The 27,563-nt window shown below is 33.3% G+C and overlaps 1 protein-coding gene across 9 annotated transcripts in view; it reads right to left on the reverse strand.

The window, feature by feature from the left end:
• The window catches only part of LOC132909708 (protein scalloped), a 326,958-nt gene that overhangs the window by 76,467 nt on the left and 222,928 nt on the right, over nt 1–27,563 (reverse strand). For all 9 annotated transcript variants that reach the window (XM_060964674.1, XM_060964672.1, XM_060964676.1 and 6 more), the window contains 2 exons: nt 9,139–9,263; nt 4,955–5,093 (listed from right to left, as the gene is read on the reverse strand). In XM_060964674.1, the coding sequence (XP_060820657.1) occupies nt 4,955–5,093; nt 9,139–9,263 (264 nt within the window). The remainder of the gene's footprint in view (nt 1–4,954; nt 5,094–9,138; nt 9,264–27,563) is intronic.

Below are 27,563 nucleotides of genomic sequence, written 5' to 3' on the forward strand. Positions count from 1 at the left end.
GATAATACTGCTATTTATCATCGAAATCCTAGCATTTGCGACACCTCCGCGCATAGTACTTTTGTCGATAGGCAAGACGATTAAATTCAAGTATTATCGGACTTTTTACACTTTTACATTCTATGATTTCTACATATTAGGTTATCTTGAAAGTTTCTGCTGTTTTATGCAGTTCAAAATAAGAAATCAAATTATCTATTGACTGAAGCCACTATAAAATGTGTTATATTATTTATCATTTAAGATGATATGTTCCTATCAAGTCTATCTTCCTTTAAGTTATCCATTATCTTTTATTTTATTTACGTTTTCCACTGGATACAAGTTTCGACATAAAGTTCATGGGCTAAAATCGGAAGAAAAAGGAGAGATTTTGTTTCATCATCTGAGTACTACATTTGAAGTTTTCAATTCTATTTTTGTTACTTTATTCTATTTATCTTTATTTCTATTTCAGTTACATGATTATTTCGTAAATTGGAAATTTACAAATAAACTGTGAATTGTTATGCATTCGTGCGAAATGAAAAAATGCAGAAAAAATGGATATAATGCATAAAAGTATATAAAATATCCAAAATGAAGTACTGATTTACAATGTTTAATAGGTCTATTTTAGTGTGTATTTAAAGTGTATAGTTATGTCTATAAAAATATGAATTTACGTAGAAATTCACAATTTAATTATGTATCCAGGAACCTTAAGTACATATATAATTTTATGCGGGATTTTCATACTACGAAGGTATGAATCGACCAAAGTTATCCAAATTTCTATGAACAATATATTTACGTGTTTTCAATCAAATAATTCGGAGAATCCTAAAAAAAAAAACAAATTAAAAATGAAAAATATTTAAAAGTACCCCCAAAAAATCTGAAAAATTCTTATCCTCGACACAAAATCGAAAAAGAAAGAGATCATCGCTTTTATTTAAAACAGCAAAAATTCATTGAAAATTATGTGAGGTGTAATAACATTTGGATAAGCGCGGCGAATTGCGCAGTTTCTGAGGCTGATTCACCTTGACGTTCGTCCGCTGCGGAAACGATCGCTCCTTCGTAGAGAAATCTCGATGTGGGCGTCGACGTCCTGATGGAAAAGAAAGAGTGGAAAGAGAGGCAGTGGGGTGCGAGGAAAGGACGAGAGATCGAAGGAGGTAAATTGCCCCAAGATATTTAATCCCGTGGAAAGGCCGAGGGATCCTTTATTGGCTTGGCGAGTGAGCAACGGGCAAGATAAGTTTCCCATAGGATCGATGGCCAATCGCGTTAAGCGATTTTCGCGCCTCGTTATCCTTTGTTTCCATCCGCGTTCGACGGACGTCGATGTTGTTACTCTCGGTCTCTTTCTAGGTTTCTCTTCCTTTTCTTTCCTATCTTAAGCGGGACGATCGACTTTGTATCGTATCTCGTATTCGACCAAACCGATCAGTGGCTTATTACAACCAGATTGCACAAGTGTTGGAGATTCGGACGTTGAATTTGAATTTTTGGAGTTGTGCATGCAGTTATGTAAGGGTTCGATTTGTCATTCATAATTGTTATAAAAAGTTCTTTGCATCAGCAGACTATAGGTATTCGTAATAATAATTCTCTTAATAATGATAATAATATTTCTTATTATTCTAATGGGATAATAATAATAATTCTTTCCTCTATTTCGCTTTTTAAGAATTGTAATCTAATAGTATAAGGAAATACACATTAAGAGACCCTATAAAACAGGAGATATATTTTGCGCTGTCCGAATTCTCTATTTTACAGAATCGATATAGCAAGTAAACTAAAATAAATTCTATATGAAAGTAATGCAGCTGATTTTGTATAGAAATAACTGTCACACAGTATGCGTCACAATACTTATCATATAAAAGTTATTTCATAACTATGATTTTTGAATCAATTAAAGAACGCATACATTTGCATGTCGGGAATGAATCAAGCCTGCAACAAAGTGCAGAAGGCAAGCGTAACAAAACAATTATCAATATGTAGTGTTCTTGTTCGTCACGTACATACATGTATATAGAATCTCTTTAAGCAATTTTGCAGTTGCGTTAGATGGGTGTGCGGTAGCAATTTTCTGATCATAATGTATAATGGAATTGCTACATAAATAATTTCTATGTTTAGAGTCCAATTGCTTCAATAAAAATAGATAAAAACTAAACGATATTGTAAAGTTAATTTCTACTATTGTAGATAAGATAATGTTACTGCTATGTACAACACTGTTTAAGGCTTCTAAAAGTAAGCTATGTCGAAGCGAAAAAATTTCTAACGTTTCGGTAACATTACAGGAGTATGAGTACATCTTGACTCCTGATGAAGTTAACTGCAATGTTGGAGAAACTTTGGAAACGTTTCCCTTTTGGACACAGAGTATTCTTGGAATCTTCAAACAGTATTATGCCCAGCAAATGTTATCCACGACAATGCCAAGTAACAATATTAGATGTGACAATTCGAGCCGTGAAAGCTTTAAGAATTGTCCTACTAGAATAAAATGAAATTTCCTCGTGTAATACAGCAAATAGAACGAGAGAGTGACAAAAGTCCCGAAAGGACGATACACAGCTTTGTCGATTGTTGTTCTCCTTGTTTTCATTCGTTGTTAGCGAGCCAGACGTCTGAATTAAGCTTCGTTTTCATGAGCGGCCACGGGCCAAGATTGAATTGCCACCCGTCGGCTTTTGCCGCGGAGTGCTTTCGAAAATTAAGCGACATTGTGCCTTAACGAATAGGGATTCAAGCCTACGTCTGCCTGAAAAAAATATGGCAAGAAGGACTGGAAGCAGGATTGAGACTAGAAAAAAGAATTATTGTCGTAATCAATTTTTACTTTATGATATGATTCGTGAAAAATTTGTCTTTCTGTTGAAGAAATTTAAAGGGTAGTAAGTATGATATAATATAGGTAGAAAGATAGTTTGTATTCCCTTTTATAAAATTTTATCGTTTTAGTCTCGATCTTAGCTTTATTTCAACCGAGAAAAGGAATTTGAGTATTTTAAGAAAATCTTCAACACAGAGGTGGAACGAGAAATTACATATGTCGATGGCTATTTTCTCATATCTTCGTCAAATTTCAGAAATTTTGTAACTAAAACAGCAAGATTCTGCCAAAAGTGATCCAGAAAGCGCGGTAGGTCACAACATTAAATTTCATTGCATCTCTCGGCGAGTTTTAATATTTAAGGAAAATCTTTGGCATAAAATCGAAACGAGAAATTACACACACACACACACACACACACACAAATCTAAAGTATTTAAATCAATCTTAACTTCAAATTAAAAAAATTTGTAACGGTAGGAAACTACAATTCGAAAATAAAAAATAAAATAAAAAATAAAATAAAAAATAAAATAAAAAGTAAAATAGAAAATAGGAAAATAGAGCGGCTACAAAAATATTTGCATATACTCTTCTTTTCCAATAGTAAATTTTTGTAATCATATGAAACTTATGAAGGTATCTGCTACTAAATATAAAATTTAATATACTTGAGGTTTAAATCGTTAAATCGCAAATAAAAAATACTATATACCTAACCTTGTGAATTGACGAAAAGTTCGTTAAGAAGGACCGAAAAAAGATAGTGGAAAATGGGAATCTATATTAGGACAAAGATGCTGGTCAAGGGGCTATCTTTCGAGGCGTGGCATTATTGCCTCGGTGGTGAGTTCATGGCGGTTAATGGTGGCGACTACGGTGGTACCCGTGGTCGTAGTAGGCAATATCTGGTCGGTCACGTAGACTGACCTCAGCATCGAGCAATAACGAGCTCGGCTGGACATTTCTACCATCGCAACGCCCGTACGTGAAGCACAAGGAATAGTCCTTCGTGCAACGATGTTTTTCTTTACCGAGATATTCTTTGCGAATAAGTCGGTTCTTGGAAGCAAAAATTGCAGTGGCTATTAAAAATATTTGCACATACTTTTATTTCTCAATGAAGAATTTCTTTTATCAGGTTCTTTACATTTCATTCTCAGTATCAAGTTTTCGTAGTTATATGGAAGTGTTACTAACTGATACGAAATTTGATATATGTACTTGAGTCTCATTACTTAATACCTTATCAATTAGTTAATTAATTAGTTAGTATAATAAATGTAATGGTGTGCAAATATTTTTTCTAGTCATTGTAATTTGTTTGAGTAGTACTTTAAACCTTCTGCTAGGTTTGAGCTTGATTTGATAGTTTTGTCCCTTAAATTTTAGACTTTCTTTTTTACAGAATTTAGTCAAAAAACAATTATATTAGCATGTTTGCTGCAACTGTACATACAGTTTATGCTCTTCTTCTTTTTACACTGCCTTAGGTAATAAAATGATTAAAGTATTTCTAGCGTAAAACACAACAACAACATAACAAATATATTTTTTGATTTGGATCTTGTAACATAATTAACGAGAAAGATAGATGGCAGAAGAATAATGTGTTGTTGCTACTAAACTGACTGGATACACAAGCTCTACATACTATACTAATCCTCTTTGGCAGGTTTTCAATATTAATAATTGGCCGATTAGTATACAACGGACCATAGATAACGCGGTATTATGTTGATAAAAATATCATGTAATATGCTTTTTGAACTCGTCTTAACATTCGCTACAATCTAATAAGAAAATAAATATATGAACCCAATTTAAGAAACCTATGGTGACTTTGTTTTCGTTATGAAAACGAACTATTTTCGAAATTTTTATTGTGGCCACTTCTTTTATATTAAATACCGATAAATTTTGGTTTGAGATTTTGTTTTGTTAAATAACTGTAAATGGTTGAAAAATTGTCCGCCGTATTAGATGGGATACTCTGTATACTCGTGCCACTTCTTTCTCCATCGTCGTGTTCTACTTCCGTATTTTTATTTTTTTATTTTCTTCGCTCTAGCGAAAACGTCGAAGAGAGATTTGCCAGGAAATTGCTCGACTCACCGTACATCTTCCCTTCGTCGGACAGGATGATTTTGCGTCGGCCGCATGGCGGATATATAGTGAGAGCTTCCTGGAAGCTCTGCTCGATATCCGGCGACCATACACCCTCCGCGTCCGCTGCCGATAGGTCCTTCTCGTCCTGCAAAATACGAACGCCACGGATAGGATTTCTCATAGACTCTTTAGCTTATACGGAAACTCTCGTGAAATGTATGCGATCGTCTAAGATTTTTGGTTAATCTGTCTATGTATCATTTGAAGCTTTAAGCCTCATTTAGTTGGATTTTATATTATAATAGCTTGATTTACTTCATATAGGTTATTTAATTGTAAGATATTCGATTTAATTTTATATTCCACGTTGTATATTCTCTCTATTGCAAATTCAGTTCCATTAATTGTAATCGCTTTGTTCATTGCTGATAATCGATGTTTTATTACATCTTAAGATTAGATAACCTAACTTAAATTGTTATAGTCAACATTGTTTCTATGAGTATAATTATTATGATATTGAAGAATGGAGGAAAATTTGAATTTATACAGCCGTCTCCTTTTTATGAAAAAAATCTATAAATTTAAAACATCAGGTAATTACATACATAGTAACGTGATCAATTCTATATCTATATCTATTGATATTTATTGATATTTTGAGCAAATTGAATGCATTTTCCGTTTTTATTTTCTAGTTATTTTGTTACAATGTTATTCATTCATATTATACGTGTCTCACGATGCATATTCATATACAATATTAAATGAAATAAAATTTGTTAAGAATGTAATTGTAAATTTTGTAAACACAAATGTATGTAATAAGTGTGTATATATATAGTACTGACTATATATATACACGAAAATCTACATATACCTATCGAATATTGTGTATTTCATTTACCAAGGAAACTAAAAACACAGTTTCACGTCACAAAATTATTTATATTTACGTATCAATATAATTTTTATTAATGTATTTCTAAAAGGAATTTAAAAATACTAAAATATTTAATTCACAAAAATTATGGAATAAAATTACATCAAAGGCCTTTAACTTTTTTGATGGCAAGGAGATAGTAAGACATTATTGATGACCTACAGGTTATTAATATAATATCAAGACGATTTTTATCATTACATGGGCATGTTAACACACATATGTGATATTTAAACATTATATTTTATGTTCTTTTATCTCTTTTTTCTTGATAAAGATAAAAGACAATAAGTTGTGTTATATTTTGACAATATCTGTCTGAATATGTCTGAAAAATTCGTAGTGCTGATGTTTTTACCATAACATTTTATATTTTAATAGATGTATATACAGGGTGCGCCGTTAGAATTCGGACAGAATTCAATTTGTAGTTCCCACCATATTAGAATTCAGATGTTTGTGCTGATTGACTCTGAAGTTAGTTAAATATGTCAATAAGTCTTCTATAACCTCAAAATGACAGAACTCGTTAAGCAAAACCCGGAATACGATAGAAGAGCGGCGATTATAGAAAGTCTTCGCGCCGGGTGGATGCCAAAGTGAATCGGAGGAACGACCGTTGGCTGGCCCACAATCTCGAAGATGTTCCTGTTGTGGGCAAAACCAAATTTCCAGCAAGTGTTCACGTTTTGAGCGTTGTCTCAAGTGAGGGCGACGTCATGCCTCCGCACTTCTTCCAAAAAGGCGAAAGAATCACAAAGGAGGTTTATTTGGAGGTCCTGAAGACAGTAATAAAGCCGTGGATGGAAATTACGGCTTCTGGAAGGCCGTATTTATTTCAACAAGATGGCGCACCTGCTCACACAAGTCATCTTGTTCAAAATTGGCTCTCTGACAATGTGGACATGTTTTGGTCGAAAGATTTCTGGCCTCCTAACAGTCCCGACCTAAACCCATTGGACTATTACGTGTGGGGCGTTATCGAGAGACAAACTAATAAATGCAGGCACCCCAACGTCAACTCCCTACGAGCTGCTATCGAGTCAGAATTCGCGACAATTAAACGCGACCAGTTGAAGTCAGCGTGCTCGCGCTTTAGAGCAAGAATAGAGCAGGTCATAGAGGCAGAGGGTGGTTACATAGAATAAAAGTTCTCAGCAAGGACCCTTTAAATGAGATATAACAACATTTTCATGTGTTTTTGTGTATTGACTTAAATAAACAACTTTCTGCACAAAACTTCTTTTGTCCGGATTCTAACGGCGCACCCTGTAGATTTTTGTGACTGACTTTACATTCTAACATTTATAACCGACTATGTATAACGTTTATCAACAGGATGATTGAATACAAGTTACGGTTGAATTAAAAATTTCAAAGAATGAGAGAGGTTAGTGCTGCACGAACAGAATAATGGACGATTACTTGGGTCGTTTAGATCAAGCGTAGAAAGACAGAAGGTGAAACGATTCTGCGAGCAGGGGAAAGTCTTTTCTGAGAAGTCCAGTCACGTTTATAATATTGGCTGGCACGCAATTCCACTGGAGCTAAGACCTCGTTTGTGTTTGTATCCTAGCAAGTGTCGGAGTCATAGATGTGTAAAAAATTTTATTCCATTACGTGAAAAGTAAATTATTGTAATTGAAAGAAGAATTTATGGGATTTTTAATCAGGATAAGGAATTAACGGCAGAAAGGGATGAATATTGAAAGAATCGTGATTAAAATTTTTCAACAACACTTGCCCTTTTGTGAATTTAGTTATTAATAAACCTTTAAAATGTTGAAGTGTCTCGTATTAAACCACCAAGCTTTTCATATCTTTTACTTGTTTACTTGTTTAACCAAGCAACTTGTTGCTTTTATTACATTATTTAGATGCAGTTTGGAAATCTTTACAAATTTTGCGATTTTATGATATATTAAATTAAATTAAACGCGACAGTTATGAACGTGTGATTTATTGTTTACACAGTGTAAAACAAAATATAAATGTTGTTATGACTGAATTTATCTTGAAATCATAATTAATGCAGATGAAATAATTCGAAATTATTATTTTACTTAGTATATCATTAACGACTGAAAAATTTACAGAAGAAAGAAATATCCTTCGGTAATTTACAATTCCGAAACGATTTTACTTACTTATAGAAAACCATAGAGTAATCTAATTAAAGAATCACAGCTTAAATTGAGATTTCTAGTCCATCGAATAATATTTCTTAATATTGTAATATTAATTATCTATACCATTAATAGATTCATTTTCTGTGTATCTGTCGCAGTAGAAGTTAATCATCATGTACCTTTAACGAATCATTTTGTGACACGTTATAAAATGACATAATTTCGTAATTTGCTGTTGAACCAAATACTCAATAAAGATTGTAAACAACGATTGTTAATACATGTACATAAATAAACTTTTCTTTTCATGCAAGATTCACATGACTGATGGTGGTCATAGTGACCTTTCATAATTGTCGACCTCTCATTGTTAATTAACCCCTTGACACCGAGCTGCATATCTTATATAAATCGTACATTTATATAGAATAATACGAATCAGTTATTTAAATCATTTTTTGACTCGTCAACTTAAAATTGAGATATCATATCATTTATACTGACAACAGGCATCATCAAAATATGATACGCCAATTTACACAACTTTGGAGATTTATAGTGCAATGGGAAATATTCGACACTTTCACTTTTTTATCTGTATACTTAAAGTGTAAAAACTGCTAAATATTTACAAAGAAACAATTAACAAACAAGTTATAATTTATAATGTATCATTTAAACAAGTGGATCTTTACAAAACTTGTTTACATAGGCATATTCGTTGCTAAAAAGCAGAAAATTCGTTCATCACAATTCTTCCAATTTTCTAATAGTACTTATCTCGATCTTCGCCAATCTTTTTACCTGTAATTCTACCTTCATTTACAAACATGTATAAAAGATCTGAATGTAAGCAAATGGTCTTCTCTATGCTCCTAAGTACTTGAAAACAACTTCATCTATAAGTGAGAATCAAAGTGAGTAGAAAAAACAGTTTTTCGTGACATGATGAAAAATTCGTACCGAATAATAATGAAATATCTGCACCGAAATTGATATCAATATTTGCTGGTTTAACAAAGAAGTACTTGCACAACTATGTCGAAGGAATTTATAGAAGGATAAAGGAACAGATTATCGTTCGAATATTTATCGTTATTCACAGTAAATGAACTTACATCGCTAATTTCGCCAACGTCGAGGTTCTTGGTATCCGAGCCGGAGCCGTTCGCGTCGGGCGGCGGCCCGGAACTCGTGGGAGTCCACGGCGCGGAAATGGTGTCGGCTGCAGCCACCGCACTGCCTGTAACAATCGAATACATCCAATACATTAATCCCTTACAATCATCAAGCTTACAAATATCATTAGAAAGTGGAATGAAGTACGGATAAATAAATAAATAGGTTATTTAAGATAAAAGTAGGATAAGTAAATCTAAGATAAAATAAATACACATACTATAATGTATATCTAGTAATAAGATAGTTGAAATGTAATATAGTTATATTGTATTATGTATTTAATGTAGGGAGAATTCCGAAGAAGAACAACGTAATTATACATTAATTTCCTATATAAACTTGTCAAACATAGAAATACCAAAAAAGAGAAAGAAACAAACCGCAAATAACGTATTAAACTGGATAAATGCAATAGAATCCAACACATATATGCCCTACAATGTTTTCACATTAAGAAGAAAACACGGGAGGAAAAGAAGAAAAGAGAAATTAAACGCGTTACTAAAACCCAGTAATTTCTTCAGATTTAAAAAAGGATGAATCAAAAAAAAAAAAAAAATTAAACGAAGTAACTGTATTACTAAACTCGATAAATGTAATATAAACCAACGCGTACTTATTATTATTATTATATACTATTATTATATTATACACTTCAAAAATTAACAACCACTCAAACCCAGAAATTTCACATTCAAAAAGAGGAAACAAACATTACAACGATCAAGCTACAGTGGTGTGCAAAAATTTTGATGTTCTAACAATAAGTCAGATAGAGTTTTCACTTAATATTACGAAACCAATATTTAAAAGAATTTTAATTAAAATTAAATATAAGTACATGTAAAGGGGTAGAGCAAATAACCGCTATTATTACTTAAAATTCTTTAAAAAATCACTCTTGGAATCGAAATTTCTTGGACAAAATCTATTTACCCAAAAACTTTCTCACAATACCATATAAAGTTTGGTAAATTCAATATAAATAATCCTAAAACAAGTCCAAATATGTAATCCAAAAGAATTTTAATTAACATAATATAAATAATATAATATATGCATAAAAAATAAAAGAAAACAGTACAATTAATGAACAATATTATTAAATAATAAATATCAGTACTATTAAAACTTTTGTAAAACGTCGCTTTTGTATATACATATAGAAATAAAAAACTCTGTCTTGCTAGAAACTTTCTCATACCACTGCATGAAACTCTTCTAATCCAATATAAGCTGTAATTGTAAAACAAAATTGTGAAGAAATTTAAATCTAAAATATAAAAGAATTTCAACTAACATTGTATGTATAAGTGCTTAAAATAAATAAAGGAAAATAGTAAAACTAATAAACACTATACTAATTCAAAATTCTTTGACATATCGCTTTTATACAAATACAAATAAAAACATCTATCGGACGAGATATTTGTTGATAACTTGTTCACTCCACTGCATTAAACTTCTTAAATCCAATAGGTGTAAATAATCGTAAACAAATTACTGTAAACGCGTCCGGAGTCGTGGCCGCGCGCGTATCATATCGAGGCGGCCTGTGCCGGAAGTTCCGCGCGCATCGCAACGAACGAAGAAGATTTACAGCGTTGCACCGCCGACATATCTCGGACTCCGGGTCGCGGCCGCGTGACGGAATCCGCGCGGCTCGTTTTCAAGCCTGGAATATCACAATCCGCCACACAACCCGACCCAACCCCTCGCCCAAGTCTTTCACCAAGCAAAACAAAGAGAGAGACAGTCCCAGTAAAATAGAGAGAGAAAGATACCCACTGACAGTCAAATAGAAAGAGAAACCTTATAGAAAGAAAAAGAGAGAAACCTCTATATAGGAAAGCACGCGCGAAAATTTCACTGCAGTTTGGCGAAGGTGGAACAAGAGGGGTTGCACACGAGAGGTGGGAGTATGGACGGTGGTGGAAAAATCAGCACGTGAAAAATCGCGGCACGAGCGGTCGTTGGCGCGGCTTTCTAGATTCTCTATACGTCGGAGCAACAAGTGTTTGCTGATATCGCGTATCAGTGCTTGGTTGAGTGGTGGGAGTAGATTGGAGGCGGAACACTCCGCCTACAGGGGGTGGAGTGTGTATGTTAAGCCCCCGGAAGAGCCCCTGGCCCCTCGCTTCCGACCGCAATACCGGATCCCCTTTCTCACAGCAACGAACCCCCGTAACACGCCGGGGGAAACTGCATCCTGTCGCGTTCCACGCGAGCCTCTAATCTCGGGGAACTGGTGGCGGCGGCGTTGGCGACGGTACTTGACTTTTGCGCTTCTTTAAGGGAGACGTGACGGGATACTCTTTAGGTGGAGAAAGAGAATAGGAATGAGAGACTGCAAGCTGTATTTTTCGCCTCTTTCTCCAGGTTAGAATGTTTAAATTTTATTTTTGAAGGTTTTACTGGGTTGGATGGAGTTATTACGTTGCGAACTTTTATTAATTGAAGTTTATTTTGGGAAATTTGCCTCGACGGGACGGTTATTACACTGAGAATTTCAATTCAATTTTATTTGAAAAGTTGATTAGGTTGAATAATTTGATAATTGGACAGGATTGTTATACCGTAAACCTTTCTTATTTTTTATGCTTAATTGAACTTGATGGAATGTTACATTGCAAACTTTCATGAATAGAGTTTTATGTTGGGAGATTTGGCTTGACGCGACGTTGGACGCATTGTTGTATACATTGGAATACATTTTTGTTTTAGTTTGAAAGATTTCACTGGAATAGATGATTTGACTGGGTGGGTCTATTACACTGGAAACTTTCACTAATGTGATGTCTTCGTGTAGAAAATTGACGTCTAATACGGGAAACTGTGTTAGTAGATTGCAGGAGTTGTTGCAAATTTATACCTTTAATAACTAGAGGAAAATAATGGAATCATAATAGAAAAATGTATACACCAACTTGTTATAAAACAAGTATAGTAATATATATTCTACAAATTTATCCACTTTTTAATTTTCTATAAATGCAGAAACATTCGCAGTCTATGTATTAGGTACATATAGTCCTATGGATTGATTTGACTTGACGCCAAGCATTTAAATCTGACATTTTGAAACGACACACACGTTTAAGACAGGCAACCAGCTAGTGCAAGAATTTTATCCAAATATGTTACAAACTGCAGAAGAGCTTTAACAAAATTTGCAATCTTCTGCTTTTTAAAAGTAACGTTTTTAACAATACAATATATACAATATTTTACGCCTGGAACAAGAAAGTTCCGTATATTTATATAATGACTACTCATCGCTAGAAATTTTCTGTGCTTTATCAGTAAAGTATAAGAAACTACTGTTTATGCAAATTTATATTTTTATGGACACAATTAAAAGAGTAGAACTTAAGTGGAGATGTGTTTTATCTATTGAAAATCATAACGAGAACTCTATTTTAGATACTTTATACAATTTTCTGCAGTTTGTGCATTTGTGTATCTGTAAGAACGCTAAACTGGTAGACAAACTTTGATTTTTTTTTTTGTTTTTATATTTTCTTCATATCGAATTTATTACGTCGCGCGAGATGGTCCGTGCGACGTCCCTCATGATCTGGCCGCCAAGGCCTATATATCGTTACATTGACCCGCAATAAACCTAAGGAACCACCATAAACCGAATCTTTTTAGCTTAATTTCTATTCATATAAGTATTTTCGGTTTATGGATGGCCCTTAAAACAGTCCTTATGTTTATTGCACGCTGCTACTAATTACGGAGAAAGCGGGTGTTTGTCTAGCGAAATAGCAGGTTGTTCCCATGAACAAGGACACCCATGAGCCACATCTGCAGGAGACTTTCTCCTCAAATTTTTACTTATTAACGTTGACTATAACCAATGGGCATCGCGGATAGTTATCCTCACTTTTCTACCGAAAAGTGTGAACAACGAATCCGCGTTCTTAGTTCAAAAAGGCACACCCACATCGAGCTTTCCTCCTTAATAGTACGAGACGGGTCTACTTCTGTTCTTCCAATATTCGTATAGTCAAGTTAAGGGTATTATCCTTAGAGCAGTCATCTACTGTTCTTTCCATCTCGACGTAGTCAACTCATGAAGTCAGTCAACTCCTGACCCAATAACAGGATATCGTCATCACTACAATCTACATCAAGTTAAGTCAAGTCAAGACATCAAGCTAATATTTTATACTTAGACGACGTAATATCAAGTGTTATAAGTTATTGAAAATATATATATTATAAAACTGTTGATTACAGTTTTATTACACAACAAACACCCCTATTATCCCACAAGAAATAAGGGGATCGATCTGTTCGTGGTGTGGATTGTTATAATCGTAACGGGAATTTACGACTCCCGTTGACGCGCTTCAACGCGAACGCGTCTTCTCGCGACTGGATGAAAATACAGAATTGATTTAACTTTCCTACGTACTTTATATCTATATTTTAACGCTTAACAATTCAAAAAATTTAGTATAGATTTGCAGTTACAGTAAAATTCCGTTTATATGAACTTATCAAAAAATAAATATACATATATGTAATTTGTACACTGTGTATGTGTAATTTCTACATACAATAAAATACTGTTTTGCGCCTTTTCTTGTATTCCATACAATAAGTCTAACAAAATTCAAGTTAAAATATCTTTTAAACCAATCAACTTTGATCGGCCATAACCGTTTGCATCAATAAGAGTAACTAAAATATTAAATAATCCGAGATAAACAAAACGCTCTGTATTTATAATCCAAATTTATATAATAGGAGACCAATTATTCTTTTCACTATCTATAACTTTTCGTTCATATAATAGGAATTCGTCTTCAGAGAAGCAAGTAATTTGAACCAATAAGAATTTACTTAATACATTGACTGTTTGACCAATGTGCGTAATTTTTATGTGACTGAAATTTCTTTTTTTAAAACTCGTCAATCTTTCTAATGCTGTTTGAAAATCATTTGCACATGACATAGACGTGGTGTCACATCAGTGTCATTAGTAAAATTTCGTTCAAATAAATGGAATTTTATTATAGTTTTACCGATTATGTTCGATTGACAACTTATTGTCAGAGATAGTACAAGAAACCATCTAGAAACCATCGAGACTTCAAACTGTTAAGATCAATGATTTCCATAAACTACAGTGGTTTCAACAAGTATTTGTACATACTCTTATTTTTCAATAAAGTGTTTTCAATTAAGTTTTATTGGGTTGGCAGCTAAGTGACTGCGGATTTTGTCATTACCATCTAATGACAAAATCTGCAATCACTTAAGTGCCAGCCCAATATATCTCATGTTCCTAACAATGTTTTTATAGTTCATATAAACTATTAAATGATAATAAACCTTTAAATACTTAATATACATACTTAATATACATACACCTAATTAATTGGTTGATTAATTAGTATGTAAATGATTTGATGAATATAGCGGCGTATAGATATAATATATTTATATTTTAGTATAAATATAAATACTTTCTGTAGCTAATATAAATCCATCATTTTTCAATAGATCTTTCAATACATCCCAAATTAATTTACTAAAAATACTCCCCTTCCTAAGAAAGATACACAAAAACAATAAAACAAACTTGTGTTCCACGAGCTCACTGAATATTCGCAGGGGTTGGATGAGAGTGCGCACAGGCACAATATGCAGCTGAAAATGAGCGGAGCTTTAATAGAGATGCGAGCACAGACGAACAGAGACAGTCAGAGAGAAGTCAGAGAAACAGAGAGTCACGCATACGCATGTGTGACCATCAGATTCATATATCTCTGAACTCCGAGCTCAACCTGGTGTACGCCCTTATGTGAATATCGCGTACCTATCCCCGTATAGGCGATTTAATCGTCCATACAAATAGGTATGCATGTATACAAATACGTATAAATGTATACATACTTGCGTATAATGATATACTTCCGTACATAATAATAGAAAAATAATAACGAAGTATTTGCATAATGAAATAATACTTTTTTTTAAGTTTCTGGATTATAAAGGTTCTACTGTGCCTATTTATAATTGAGTTTCTCAGAAGGTAAACTGATCAACTCCAATTTTTGTTACTTTTTTGATTCTACACGATTAATATGTAATTCTAAAAAAAGAAACAACTACCCGCAAGGTCATTTGCCGCAAAGAAATAATATAAATAATGACAAATTCCAAGGAAAATTTGAAAAACAGTATTTGCAATATCGCCAGCTTTCTGTATCTTTCAGTTTATAGAGTTCATCAACGTGGCTTTTGAACGATTACAACTCTGCTGTATTTCCTATATTTTTTTCTTATCTCGATGCAAAAATACAAAAGCGTAGTGAAAGTGCAATTGCCTCTTCTGATGTTTTAAATTCTTTGAAACCTTCGAAAATATTCAAGAGCCATTTAAAAGTCAAAATCCTTTTTTATTTAAAGTAAATGAGTTCTCTCTTATTTATAAAATAATAATATTGCAATGTATTTGAACGCTCACTTCATAGTGAGACACAGTTATCATGACTACATTGATAAAATTTGAAATTAATCTAAAAATGTATATAGAAGTTACAAGATATTTTAAATACGTTTGTGAAATACATACTTTCACTAAATATCATGTAGCTTCTACGTAGAATTTAAGATTTCTTTCACATTTTATCAATACAATTAATAATAATAATATTTCGCCGCAGTGTTGAAAATATTTCATAGAACACACGTAATATATTCACAGAAAGTTTCTAGAAATGTTTCAACAGTTTCACGATCCACTGTATATCGTATGTAGTTCAAGCATGAAACTGTAGTCTTATAGAGGTCTTTCAATTATACAGTTTCGAGTCAGCAAAATTCTATTCTAGTTGTACTAAAATAATTTGTCTCTAAATACTTGTGGAGGGTAGTGTACTTTTGAGCAGTAGTATAGTCAGTTTGCGCTCGCGCGTACACGCGGAGCGTAATGCCAGAGCGGCAGAAAGCATAGATCATGGCGGATGACGCATGGTTGCATTCGGTGTGCCCGTCGGTCGACGGGGCTCGAGCCCCGTCGCCAGAGGGATGGAAATGCGCGGATGAAGGATAGGGAATGGCCGGGTCAACCGTGATACGGCGCAGGAACTCGAGCAGGGGGTGGGAGAAAGCATTTTGGAATGTCGTGGCTACTCCCGGTCACGGGAGATCCCAGGACACGTCCTTGTCCGGCAATGCACGCCTTGCACTCTCGGCCTTCTCTTCTCCGCTTTCCTCATCCTACTTCGTACGCATAACTAAATTTCTTGCTTCCTTTTCGCTTCCACCGCGACGATTTCGGGTCATCGTCTGGTCGATTTCCAGAATTTCAGTCGGAGGTAGTTTCAGTAGAGATAGTTATAATTTTGCAGTTCTGTGTTGATAGACAGTGGATCGTGCATTTGAACATTTAGGGAACGCTTTTATGAACATGCACATATTATTATTATATGTATTATACAAAGCAGCTTATTTTACTAACCCCGTAACGAGCAGACGTGAATATTTACGCAAATCCATATGTTTATAAAAGCAAATAAAGGGATAGTATGTAACCAGAAATTTGTTTTACTTGCTAAATATTATAATAGGTGCTGAACCTTGCATATTTTATGTAGCTTTGCATGTTATGCGTGTAGATTCTGTGCATTTTTGCAATCTTAAATTCGCCATAAATGCATAAAAATTTGCAGTCTATTGTAGCAATGAGAGATAATGATTATATTATTAAAAGTTTTAAATGAATGGTAAAATGTATAGAGAAACTGTAGAAACTTAATGTTGAGAAGTTCGTTTTAAAGTATACATACAGACTAACATAAATATTGAAACTTAACAGTAAAATTAACAGTTTTATCAGTAGCAAATTACATTTATCGTTCAATATTCTCAAATATAATGTTTTAGGTTTAAAGTGCGTGAAAGGATTAAATTTAACATATTTTGTATATAGATAATTAATTTCTTTAACAACGTCCATCTCCGAATCTTCTACTAAGCATCATTTTATCAAAAAATTTAAAAAGCCACCCTACATCTGTCTTCATCTAAACCCATTAAATCTACTGCGCTGTTTACTTCAAACATAAACATAAATCAACGCCATGCAACCGTTTTCTTTAATATAAGGTTATTCAAATGGTGTGTCACATCCTTCAAGAGGTGCAAAACCGTTTGACAGATCTTTCATGTGTATCTCTCTGATAGATCTCATCGGAAAATATAAACAAATCACCATAAAGTACTGTAGCAATGTATGCATATTATGAAAATCTATTACACAAATTCAAGTTTTTCTCGAGCTTTTTTTCCCAACTAAAATTAGCCTTTTGGGCATACAATTTGTCGAACTGTGCAGGAAGTCGAAAAGACTGGCTCGGTTTGTGATGCAACACGTACTTATTAACGTTCAGCTGGTTCTTCTGAAAGTATTGCTGATGTATGTGATAAAAAAAAAAAATTTTATGGATGTTTGACATCTCAATTTCTTAATTATATCAGTGATAAACAGTATTCCCCATAAAAAATCACTTTTCAAATAAACCTGCCACACCATTCATTCGAAACTCAAACAGCAATCGACAGCATTAAACCAATCTCTCCAGCCATCCCCTTAAAAATCGTGGGGCACTCGAGCGGCATGTCCCGCCGCTCCTATCAGTGACATCCGTAAATCGTTCGAAGCAGCTTTATCCTTGAGCAAACACGTCATAGAACCGCGTATCCGGTTCTTGGTCCCCGGGGGTGTAGTAAATGGCGTGTTCGTGGGTAGTAGTGGTTCTGGCTAAGCTGTAAATTTGGCGTATAACCATTCGGGGGTAGCTCTGGTCGAGTAGGCCAGCTTTGCCAGCTTTGCCAGCTCTCGTGGATGGTTGTGTGCCTGGTAGGGATGGGTACGTGTCTATGTATGTACGTGAGGATGTATGAGGAAGGGTGAGACAGGAGATGGGGGTCGTAGAAGCATTCATAGCAGGGACCAGAGGGTGGCTTCGGTGGAATGCGTCCCGTTTAATATCGCGGAACATTATATATCGCCTCTCTTGTCCCTACGTTGCCCGTACAGCACGCTATAACACGTACAAACACACATACACGTGGATCACACGATCCACCTACGATCCCTTGGCGACATTGACCCGTTCTACGTTTTTCCAACATATGCATGCGCTACGAAAACTCGACGAATTCTTCCTGCTGCGTTTATTCGCGCCCTCCAGGATTTTTTGAGTGCGTCGGATGGATGGCATTGTGATACCACGCATGGGCCGATTTGAGTGAACTTAGGAACTTTAATACATTGTTGACTAGGACTTATGCAGAAACGCCTATGGCTGGCTATTTTTCATGCCTGACAATATTGGAATATCGCCAAAATGTTTGTATTACCAAAATTATTAGATCCGATTCAGACAAGTAACTTTTATTCGTGCAGCGTCGGTATAATCATACCTGACTTCGTTGTGCTTAATTGGGAATACAAAGAAGGGCATATGATTGCAACGACAGCACGCAGACAAATGTCTCTCGACTGCATCGGGCTTTAATCTTACAAATTTTTTTATATTACTATTCGTTATATCAGTCTATTTTAAAGTCATATAAGTTTTATGTGATTCATTCTGTTAATGATACAAGTTTGCATGACAAACTGCCAAATCTAAGAAGTCGTTAACAAAAATTGATTGTGTAACTTAATTTTCACTTTGGGTCTTGTTAACCAAAATAGTTATATCTATAAAATCTCCTAATTTTTGTGAAATGTTGTATTCAATCCACTCTAGAGTCCACTGCGAAGGTAAAAGAGCATTCTTCGGCACAGCTAGGATTATTTTCACTTTCAGTATTAGAATCAATCAGTAAGGTTTTCTGTCATTTTGATTACTCTAATATTCATGTCGTCTGTATCAGAATTATATTTTGAAGAACTTTCATCTTTCGAATCATTAGCATTGTCGCTTGAGCATTCAGATAAAGCATCGGTATAAAATTTACTAAAAATTTCTTTTTTACTCAAAAATTCGCGATACGCCATTTTTGAAAATTCAATGGTAACAAAATTGTGTTTATAATATGTAAAAGATCAGAAAAGAACCTAAGAGAACAAAAGGTAAATGATAAACAAAATCGTAAATTCTATGATGGACATTTTATCAATTTTAAGTTCTAATAACTTCGTACGATGATTTATCTTTCTTTAAACACGTTTGCATATGTCACACTCAGAAATATTCAACAATATTCGGGTAAAGAAAGACGTATTGATACGTTTTCGATCAACAATGTGTTAATAGATGCGCAATCATGGGCGAGGTATCTCGTGACACAATATTGTTCGTATGATGTTGACGAACGTGTTATCTTACGAGTTTTTCTGTATTTACTTGTATGTCTGTATGTACTTATATATGCGTTACATGTAGGTATGTACAAGAAGAATAAAGAAAAGTGCTTCTAAAAAATGTCTTTCCGCCGCCATGAGGTTTCGTGAATTGATATTTTTTTTAATTAGGACTCTCATCCTCATAAATAAATAGCAAGATATCTCGTTCCGTGGTTGCGAAGCGATGAACATATGAACCGGTCTGTTCTTATATTAGCTTCTCATGATAAAAATCGTGGAAGAGTTGTAGAAATCTTCAAAAAAGAAAAACATACTAATTACTGAACTATCGGATTTTTATGCATGTTAAGTATACAACAAAATACCTATTTAAATATGCGTAAAAAATATGTGAAATATATCAGTAATATATAATCATCAAATTATAAATCGAAACTACTTATTAAAAAACATAATTACTATATACACTATCACATACATTTACAATAAACTGATTGCTTGCTATTCGTTATAATAAACCACGAATATTTATGCAGTTTATGTAGTACGAAGATTACATAAAATATATCCAAAATGTATCAGTCGTATCTTTTAGTAGGTGAAAAAAATCTTTGCTTAGATTTTACTTGTGTTGATAAAGATACTTATCTGCATAAATATTTGCAATTTAATTGTAAATAATTGCAATAAAAAATTTCTTGTTAGTTCTTAAGGCTCCGTCTATTCCAATTTTTCGCGAAATTTATTTCATAAAAATGATAAAATAATGATAATTCTCATATTATTTCTTTCATTATAAATTTACCATTATTCACACGCTCCGTAACTGTCGCGAGGTACAAATGAAATTACCATAAAATATCAAGATTACATCAAAATGTTTCCACGTTGCAATTAAAACAGCGTGCTATATTTTCGTCAACGGTGCGAGAAGATCGACGCTGAAATGCAATTGGTCGATGTCAAAGATACCAAAAGAGGAAGGCAATAAGCGAGAGAGAGAGAGAGAGAGAGAGAGAGAGAGAGAAAGCCAGGATTGGCCGGTGTAACATGAATGGATATTATAATTTTCATACCTTTGTGAGAGGAATTAAATTACCATTCACAGGATATTATGGCGACGATACTGAAGGTACATAGTAGTTTTAATATAATATAATTAAATCTACGTTTAACCCACATAAAGGGATATTCTCGTTGGAAAATACTCCAGGAAATTAATTATTATCTTGATGTTGCGCGCTTGCGAGCTATCATGCCGTAAAATTTATTAAGAGGCGACGCTTCACGGATCTATGCGTAGATAAATATTACGACACTTACGAAAACTTAAGTAAACTTGAAAAATCATTAGGGAGTAATCAATAACCTTAAGAATTATTATATAATTTGAAATAATAATATAATGTAACTGACAATAGTCTCGTCAATTTGTAATGAAATTAATTCTTCTCTTTCGATTCTGTTCTTTCGTTCTTCATTATCAGAATCTTTTCATTCCAAGTTTTTAGTGATGAAATCAAGTCTAATATGTATTAAAAAATTTAAATCAAATTCAATACCTAAGATACGTTACACAGGGTTTAAATAGTATTTGTAAAATATAATGGTTCGTTCATTGCATCACTTACATAAGTATTCATTTTCGTGAGCTCGGTTTTTGGATCTCGGAACGAGTACTCACAAGTTTCGAAAATTTACTTATAATCACTTCGATATTTGAACGAGTCGAAGCCCTTGCAAGTAGCGATAAAATCATGAGAGTTAGAAACGCATTACCATTTCATTGAATTCGTCTAACAGACTTAGGAAAATTCTACGAATTACAAACGATAGGTAAAATTCTTATAAAATGTAGCTGAATATTTGCACTTGTAATTATTTAAGAACTAGAAGACAGGACGAATGATTTTAAGCGAATGGAAAACTTCTAGTAAGGAGCTGGTAAAGTTTTGAATGTTTCGAACCTGTTTGAGCAGTGGTCGATTTTACTTGGCTTATTTTATTTCTCACAGTACTTATCTAGCGTTTAGTTTTGAGTCTACTTAAAAGTATTGATTTTTTTTAGAAATGTTTATAGAAATGTATATAGATATGTTTATAATCAGCCGATATTCAAACCTCTTTACGACGTAGGTAAGTACTTGAGCCTATTACAACAAATCTTTTAACACGATAAATGCACCTTTGCAAATAATTTTAAGAAATTTTTGCTATCATACGTATACGAGTATTAGATGGAAATCTTGCATGAATACAAAATTCTGATCAATTAATCGTTTCCTTCATAATTTAGATTAATTTTTACGTTTCGCATAAAAAGTCCTAATATGTACTTATCAACAGGGGTGAATGTTGCGTTCTTTACATGAATAATTAAGAATTCTAATAGACCGTAAAAAATTTTAGCTTTGTAGTAGGTGAAAAATGTTATGAACAAAACAAATCGGTTTTGACCTTTTCGTCATTTAATATCGAAGTGACATATGTGATTTAGTATTATAAAAATGATATCTCGCGATCTGTTATTAAGATGAAGCATAGTGTCTAGTGTCAATTGTCTACAGTTATTTTTACCTTTTATTACTTGTTTTTATCTAAGAGTATTTAACTTTGATCAATATATTTCGTTGTATATATTAGATTAGCTTATACAATACCTTCATTTTGTATAGCTCATATATGCAAATTAAATGATACTTTGTTTCAGTATGTTTTATTTTATCTAGTCTATACTTTTTTCCCAATATATTTCGTTGTACAGGTTTTGTAGGTTAGTTTATATATTGATGTTTGAGATATTCAGAAGTCAAATCCATTAATTCTATTTTCTGTAAATCTTCCATTAGTAAAATCAGATTATGATATTGGTTCATTCTTTGTATTATTCTCTAATAATCATTTTATTATTGTTATGTATCGTTTTATTTATTTGAGAACCGATAAAGAATGGCATATAAAAAATATCTTTTAGCATTATTTGTAATCAACACAATTTCATCATCAGAAAATCATACATGGTTTTGAAAATTTAAGCTAAGATTAAGTTACATATTATTATATCGTCAACAAGTGTTATAAATATGTAAATACGTACATGTAAGAAGTGCACAGAAGGCAAAATTCAGAACTTGATGTTCACATGAACCTTAATTTTACTTAATTTTAAGGCAAGTTTGTTTTATTCGATTATTAAATTATCTAGAAAATAGATTTCCTCCTCAAAAAACAAGGTTATGTAACATGAAGTACATATGTAAATTCTTCGAAGAAGAAACTTTCATAATTGAGTGTCAAAAAGTTTAGTTTCTCCAAAATAATGTTATAGGTACGGAGAATCATCCTAAAAATCTTCGTAGATCTTATAAATATATTATTTATATTAAATTAATACATATTTATTTCTTGTTACTATTATGTCATAATGAGAAACTATAGTAACAACTAAATAAATAACAGAATGATCTTGGTACAGAACGCTTTATGATTTCAATGAAAGTTTGATGCATTTTATTTAAACAAAAATAACCTTCTTACAGGATGTCCTGTTTTTATAGATGATTGCATACATTAACAATTATTATTCCAGAACATTATAAAGAACTTTTACTAAATATGTATTAAAATACTATTATAGATTTAAGGAGTATTAAACAAATACTACAATGTAAGATTAAATCGTAATGCTTTGAAAAATCTTATATTTTATAGTAAACGTGAATTCACACGCATAACAAAGTATGGATTAAATTTAAAATTTATGCAACTCTGAAAAAATGGCACTGGACTCTCTATCATTAGCTGACAGTATGATTTTATTAAATTGCTAGGAGCCAGTCTGAAGGGTAGATTCTCGATGACCTCTAAATTATTATGCTCAAGATGAAAGGTCTTTTATACGTTTTATACTGTCCGCAAATAAAAACGGGAAGTACTTTTGAGGAATTGATAAGAAAGGAACAAGAAGAAAAGACGAGACTGTATAGAGGCAATATCATGACGTTGATTCATGTTTTAAGGTATTATACTACACCGGCAATTAACACTTTCACTACCAATGACGTAGTATTACGCCTTTCAGCTAAGTAGAACGAAAGTTGAGAGACGTCGACTTTACCTTTTCACCATTTGAGAGCTTTTAAGTTAATAGTGCATCTTATCTCGAAATGTGAAGGGTAAGATGCTCTATATATTTACTATGTACATATGTACCTTTAATCGGGAAACAAGATATTCTTCCATGAATTTAATATTTACGAAAATTTCTAGGTTTTTAAATTTGTTAAATTTTAAATAGTATTTAAGAAAGTGTTTAATTACAATTTTTTAATTTCTTAGTTTCTTTATTTGAACAGATTAATACTTCATATTTATTAATTTGTAGAGTAAGGTAATTAAGGTAATTATAATATATATATAATTAAGTATATATAATATAGTTATATATAATATATATAATATAGTTAGTTATAATATAGTTATATATAATATATATAATTATATATATAATTTAGGTTTTGCATTTATTAATGTAAACGAGATATTCTTTGAACTTAATACAAGTGCTTTATAATTATTCATTTGTAGATAATCTGGTTTTTAAAATTATTCAATTTATTACTGTAAACAAGACCATTGTTTTTTTTAAACTAATCCAATTAACATACGCAAGATATTTTTCTCTAAATTTAATAATTTCTTATTCCTTTAATCTTAATCTAATACAAACGTCTAATTCATTATATGCATAGCCAGCTCTTGAACAATTTTTAAACATTTTCTATTAGATATTTTCTATACTATACATGTTTATATTAAAGATACTTCTTGTTTTTCTCATTTTATTAAACTATAAAAGGGTTATTCGAGACTGCCCTTTACGCAAGACTAAGCAGAGCGTAATCTTAAGAAGCGTATAATCTTGAGAAGCGGTTCTAACGACGCTTATCTTTGAATTATTAAAGGGTAATAAGGTGACGTGCTCTAAGTACACGTTTTACGGGTCACATGACACAAGGGTAAAAGAATGTTTTCCGCTTTGACAAGATGTCGTTTAAAAAGAAGAAGAAGAAGCAGCCGAAGGGTTTGCGCTCCGTATGTGCTACGTACGTGATGCTCAAGATACTTTACAAAGTGAACGAGCTCCTTCTCGAGGACTTCCTGTAAGGTGAGAATTCTCATCATCTGTGTGTTCTTCCGAGTTGAACTCGGCGAGGATGAACGTGATAAATGGACGAAAATGATAAATAATGTTATTATTAATCTATTGTGTTTATTATAAATTTATTACAAAGAAAATTTTCATTATAAATTGGTATTAATTTATATTAGTATTAATTACATAAAGATCTATATTACAAATTGACATTATTTGTTTATTATCATAATAATTATAGAGGATGATCTATGCAAGTGGAATGAGTCATTTTTCTTTTCTAGTTCGACATAGTATAATTGTTAAAGCGAAAAGAAATCTAAATGGCATGAAAAGTTTATTTTACAAAATTTTAAGTTAAAAGTTAATTTTACAAAACAAGTAGAAGTTTATCCTATTGATTATTACATTGATTTTATTATTTCCCTGTTTGTGTACGTCATTTCTATAGAATATTGTACAATATTTATTTAATAATAAATTTCTTGCAAATTTAATAATAAATTTCGAAGCACAATAAATACTTATCTCATTAAATTTGGTATAAATACTTTCCCTATACTCGGCCTTACGAAAATCTATTATCCACAACCATTTAAAATCACTGGAGCCTCATCTATTTGCCTCATCTATCTATCACGACTATAGACCGCGTTGTCTATAATAAAGCTAAACATCTTTCCCCTCGCATCCCGCGTTATTTCATTATACAGTGAAAAGGTTCAGCTTGACTCGAACCTCCCCTAACACTTGAATTACCCGCGACACAGCCTGCATTCAGGCTGGCAAACAGCAATCAAAAGACGGCCGATGCAATTAGAAGAGCATTAAACACACGAGAAAGTGTCCGTCCCATCGCTAACGTTCGCTCTTTTACCTCACAGAGAGACAGTTAGATGGAACAAAAACTCCAATGGTGGGGAGAAAAAGGGAAAAGAAGAAGCGACGCGCAGCGAAGAGCCGTAAAAACTCGAGAATTCAACTGGCAAGTGGGGAAGGTTAATTTCCTGGAGCACCCGATAGAAAAAAGCTTGCTTCGAGGCCACAGGTGCATTCATTCAGTGCATGACAGTAATTAATCTCTCCCTGGCCGTTTCCCGCTTTTCTCTGCCACCCTCTTTCTCTCTATCCCGCCACTGTTTTGCCCCTGGAAAGACGGAGAAAAAAAAAGGAAAAAGTCGAGCCCAATTCGCGCCTCGTTTCCTCGCATATATCCACTTGTTCGCGGCCACATGAGCTTCAACAGTGATTCACCTACTAGTACGAGTGGAGAGGGAAACCGTGAAAAGATAGACAGAGAATGACGCATGCGCACTTCGCAGAAGAAATAATAAAGGTACTAGAAAGGTTCCCTGCCTCGCAAGTTATATCACGAGTCGTAAGTTTACAGTAGGTCGAGGCTGAAGAGAATTGAGAATTGAGAATAATCTCTGTCTTTCTTTCTTTCTTTCTTTCTTTCTTTCTTTGTTGTTTCTTCTTGTTTTCTTATTCGAATTTCCCGGATTATACAACTGGTACTTGTGACGCCCGATGGGATGAATTTTTATTTTGACAGTTTGATTCCTGGTGATATACTTAACGTAGAATTAATTCTTTATTGGTTTAGATGCGTGTAGAAACTTTGAAGTATTAGGTCGTCCCAAAAGTTTGTTCTATTGGAACAAAATGGATCACACATAATTCAATAAAACAATATAAAACAAAAAATGTGCATCTACTATTTCCTTGTAAAACGAAAGAAACTTTTGGGAGAACCTAATAGAATTCTACTTCAGTATACAAGAGGAGAGATTAAGAAATTTCATTCGCGAGAGAATGGACTATTATATTTAGGATTTAAGGATGTAATTCTATGATATACAAATTTATAAGTTTATGTTTCATGTATACATAAAGGGGAATGATAAGAGTTGGTTGATTTTGGACCTTGTTATCAACGATAAATTTTATCAGTGTATGTATCGATATCTTTTAAAGACTATGGAATGCATAATTGTTTATCGAGCAGGGAACTTATAGCAAATAAACGAAAACTTTGAAATATTGCCTTAGCACGTTTCTCTCTTCGGAAAGTGATCTATCAGCCAAATAATTACTCCCAATATATAGTAGTAAGTAAATTCTTTCTAGGTTGATGTCATGCATATTCGACAAATTATGAAATTATTGTTATATGAGAACAAGGAGCCGCAAATGCCTGCGAGCCTTTGGAATAGTCAGAATGTTTTATGACACAAAAATTCATCCTCCATAATAACTAACATTTCTAGTACTAACCTAATTCTACTCTATCTAATTCTTTCCTATTTACACTATATTCACCTTCCCAACATAAAGGTCCATCTTTTACAAAAAATATCATTTCCATTAAACGCAACTCTATCATTCGTGCTACGTAGCTGCCGCTCCCAATAAATCCCAGTAAAAGAGCATCATCACCACACCATCGACAAAAGCCACGAAACGAAATAAAAACTGGCTGTTTACAGTTAGAGACTATGCGGTAGGTTGCCATTGATGCTAGAAACAAGACGGGAAACTGAAGAGCGACCTCGCGTCTCCCTTTTTGCTTGACTTCCATCTTCACACGTATTTTTTCAATCCTTAATTGCGATTCCGCCCAACCTGGCAGGGAAAAACAGGAAGGAAAGGGGATCGACAACGAATGGAGACTCTTCAATTAGCGGATCGTCGCGACGATGACGGTACGCATGTCGTTAATACGCTTTTCCAACCGTTAATGACCAACTGAATGGAACTCTCATTCTGTACGTCGTCAAAAAGAATCGGAGTATCCGGTGCATTCGCACACGTTTCCTCGGTTTTCGGCAGCTTTTCAACCGTGTCGGTTCGCGACAAACCTGCGG

Source organism: Bombus pascuorum, chromosome 8, assembly GCF_905332965.1.
Source record: "Bombus pascuorum chromosome 8, iyBomPasc1.1, whole genome shotgun sequence".
NCBI classification, from domain to species: domain Eukaryota; kingdom Metazoa; phylum Arthropoda; class Insecta; order Hymenoptera; family Apidae; genus Bombus; species Bombus pascuorum.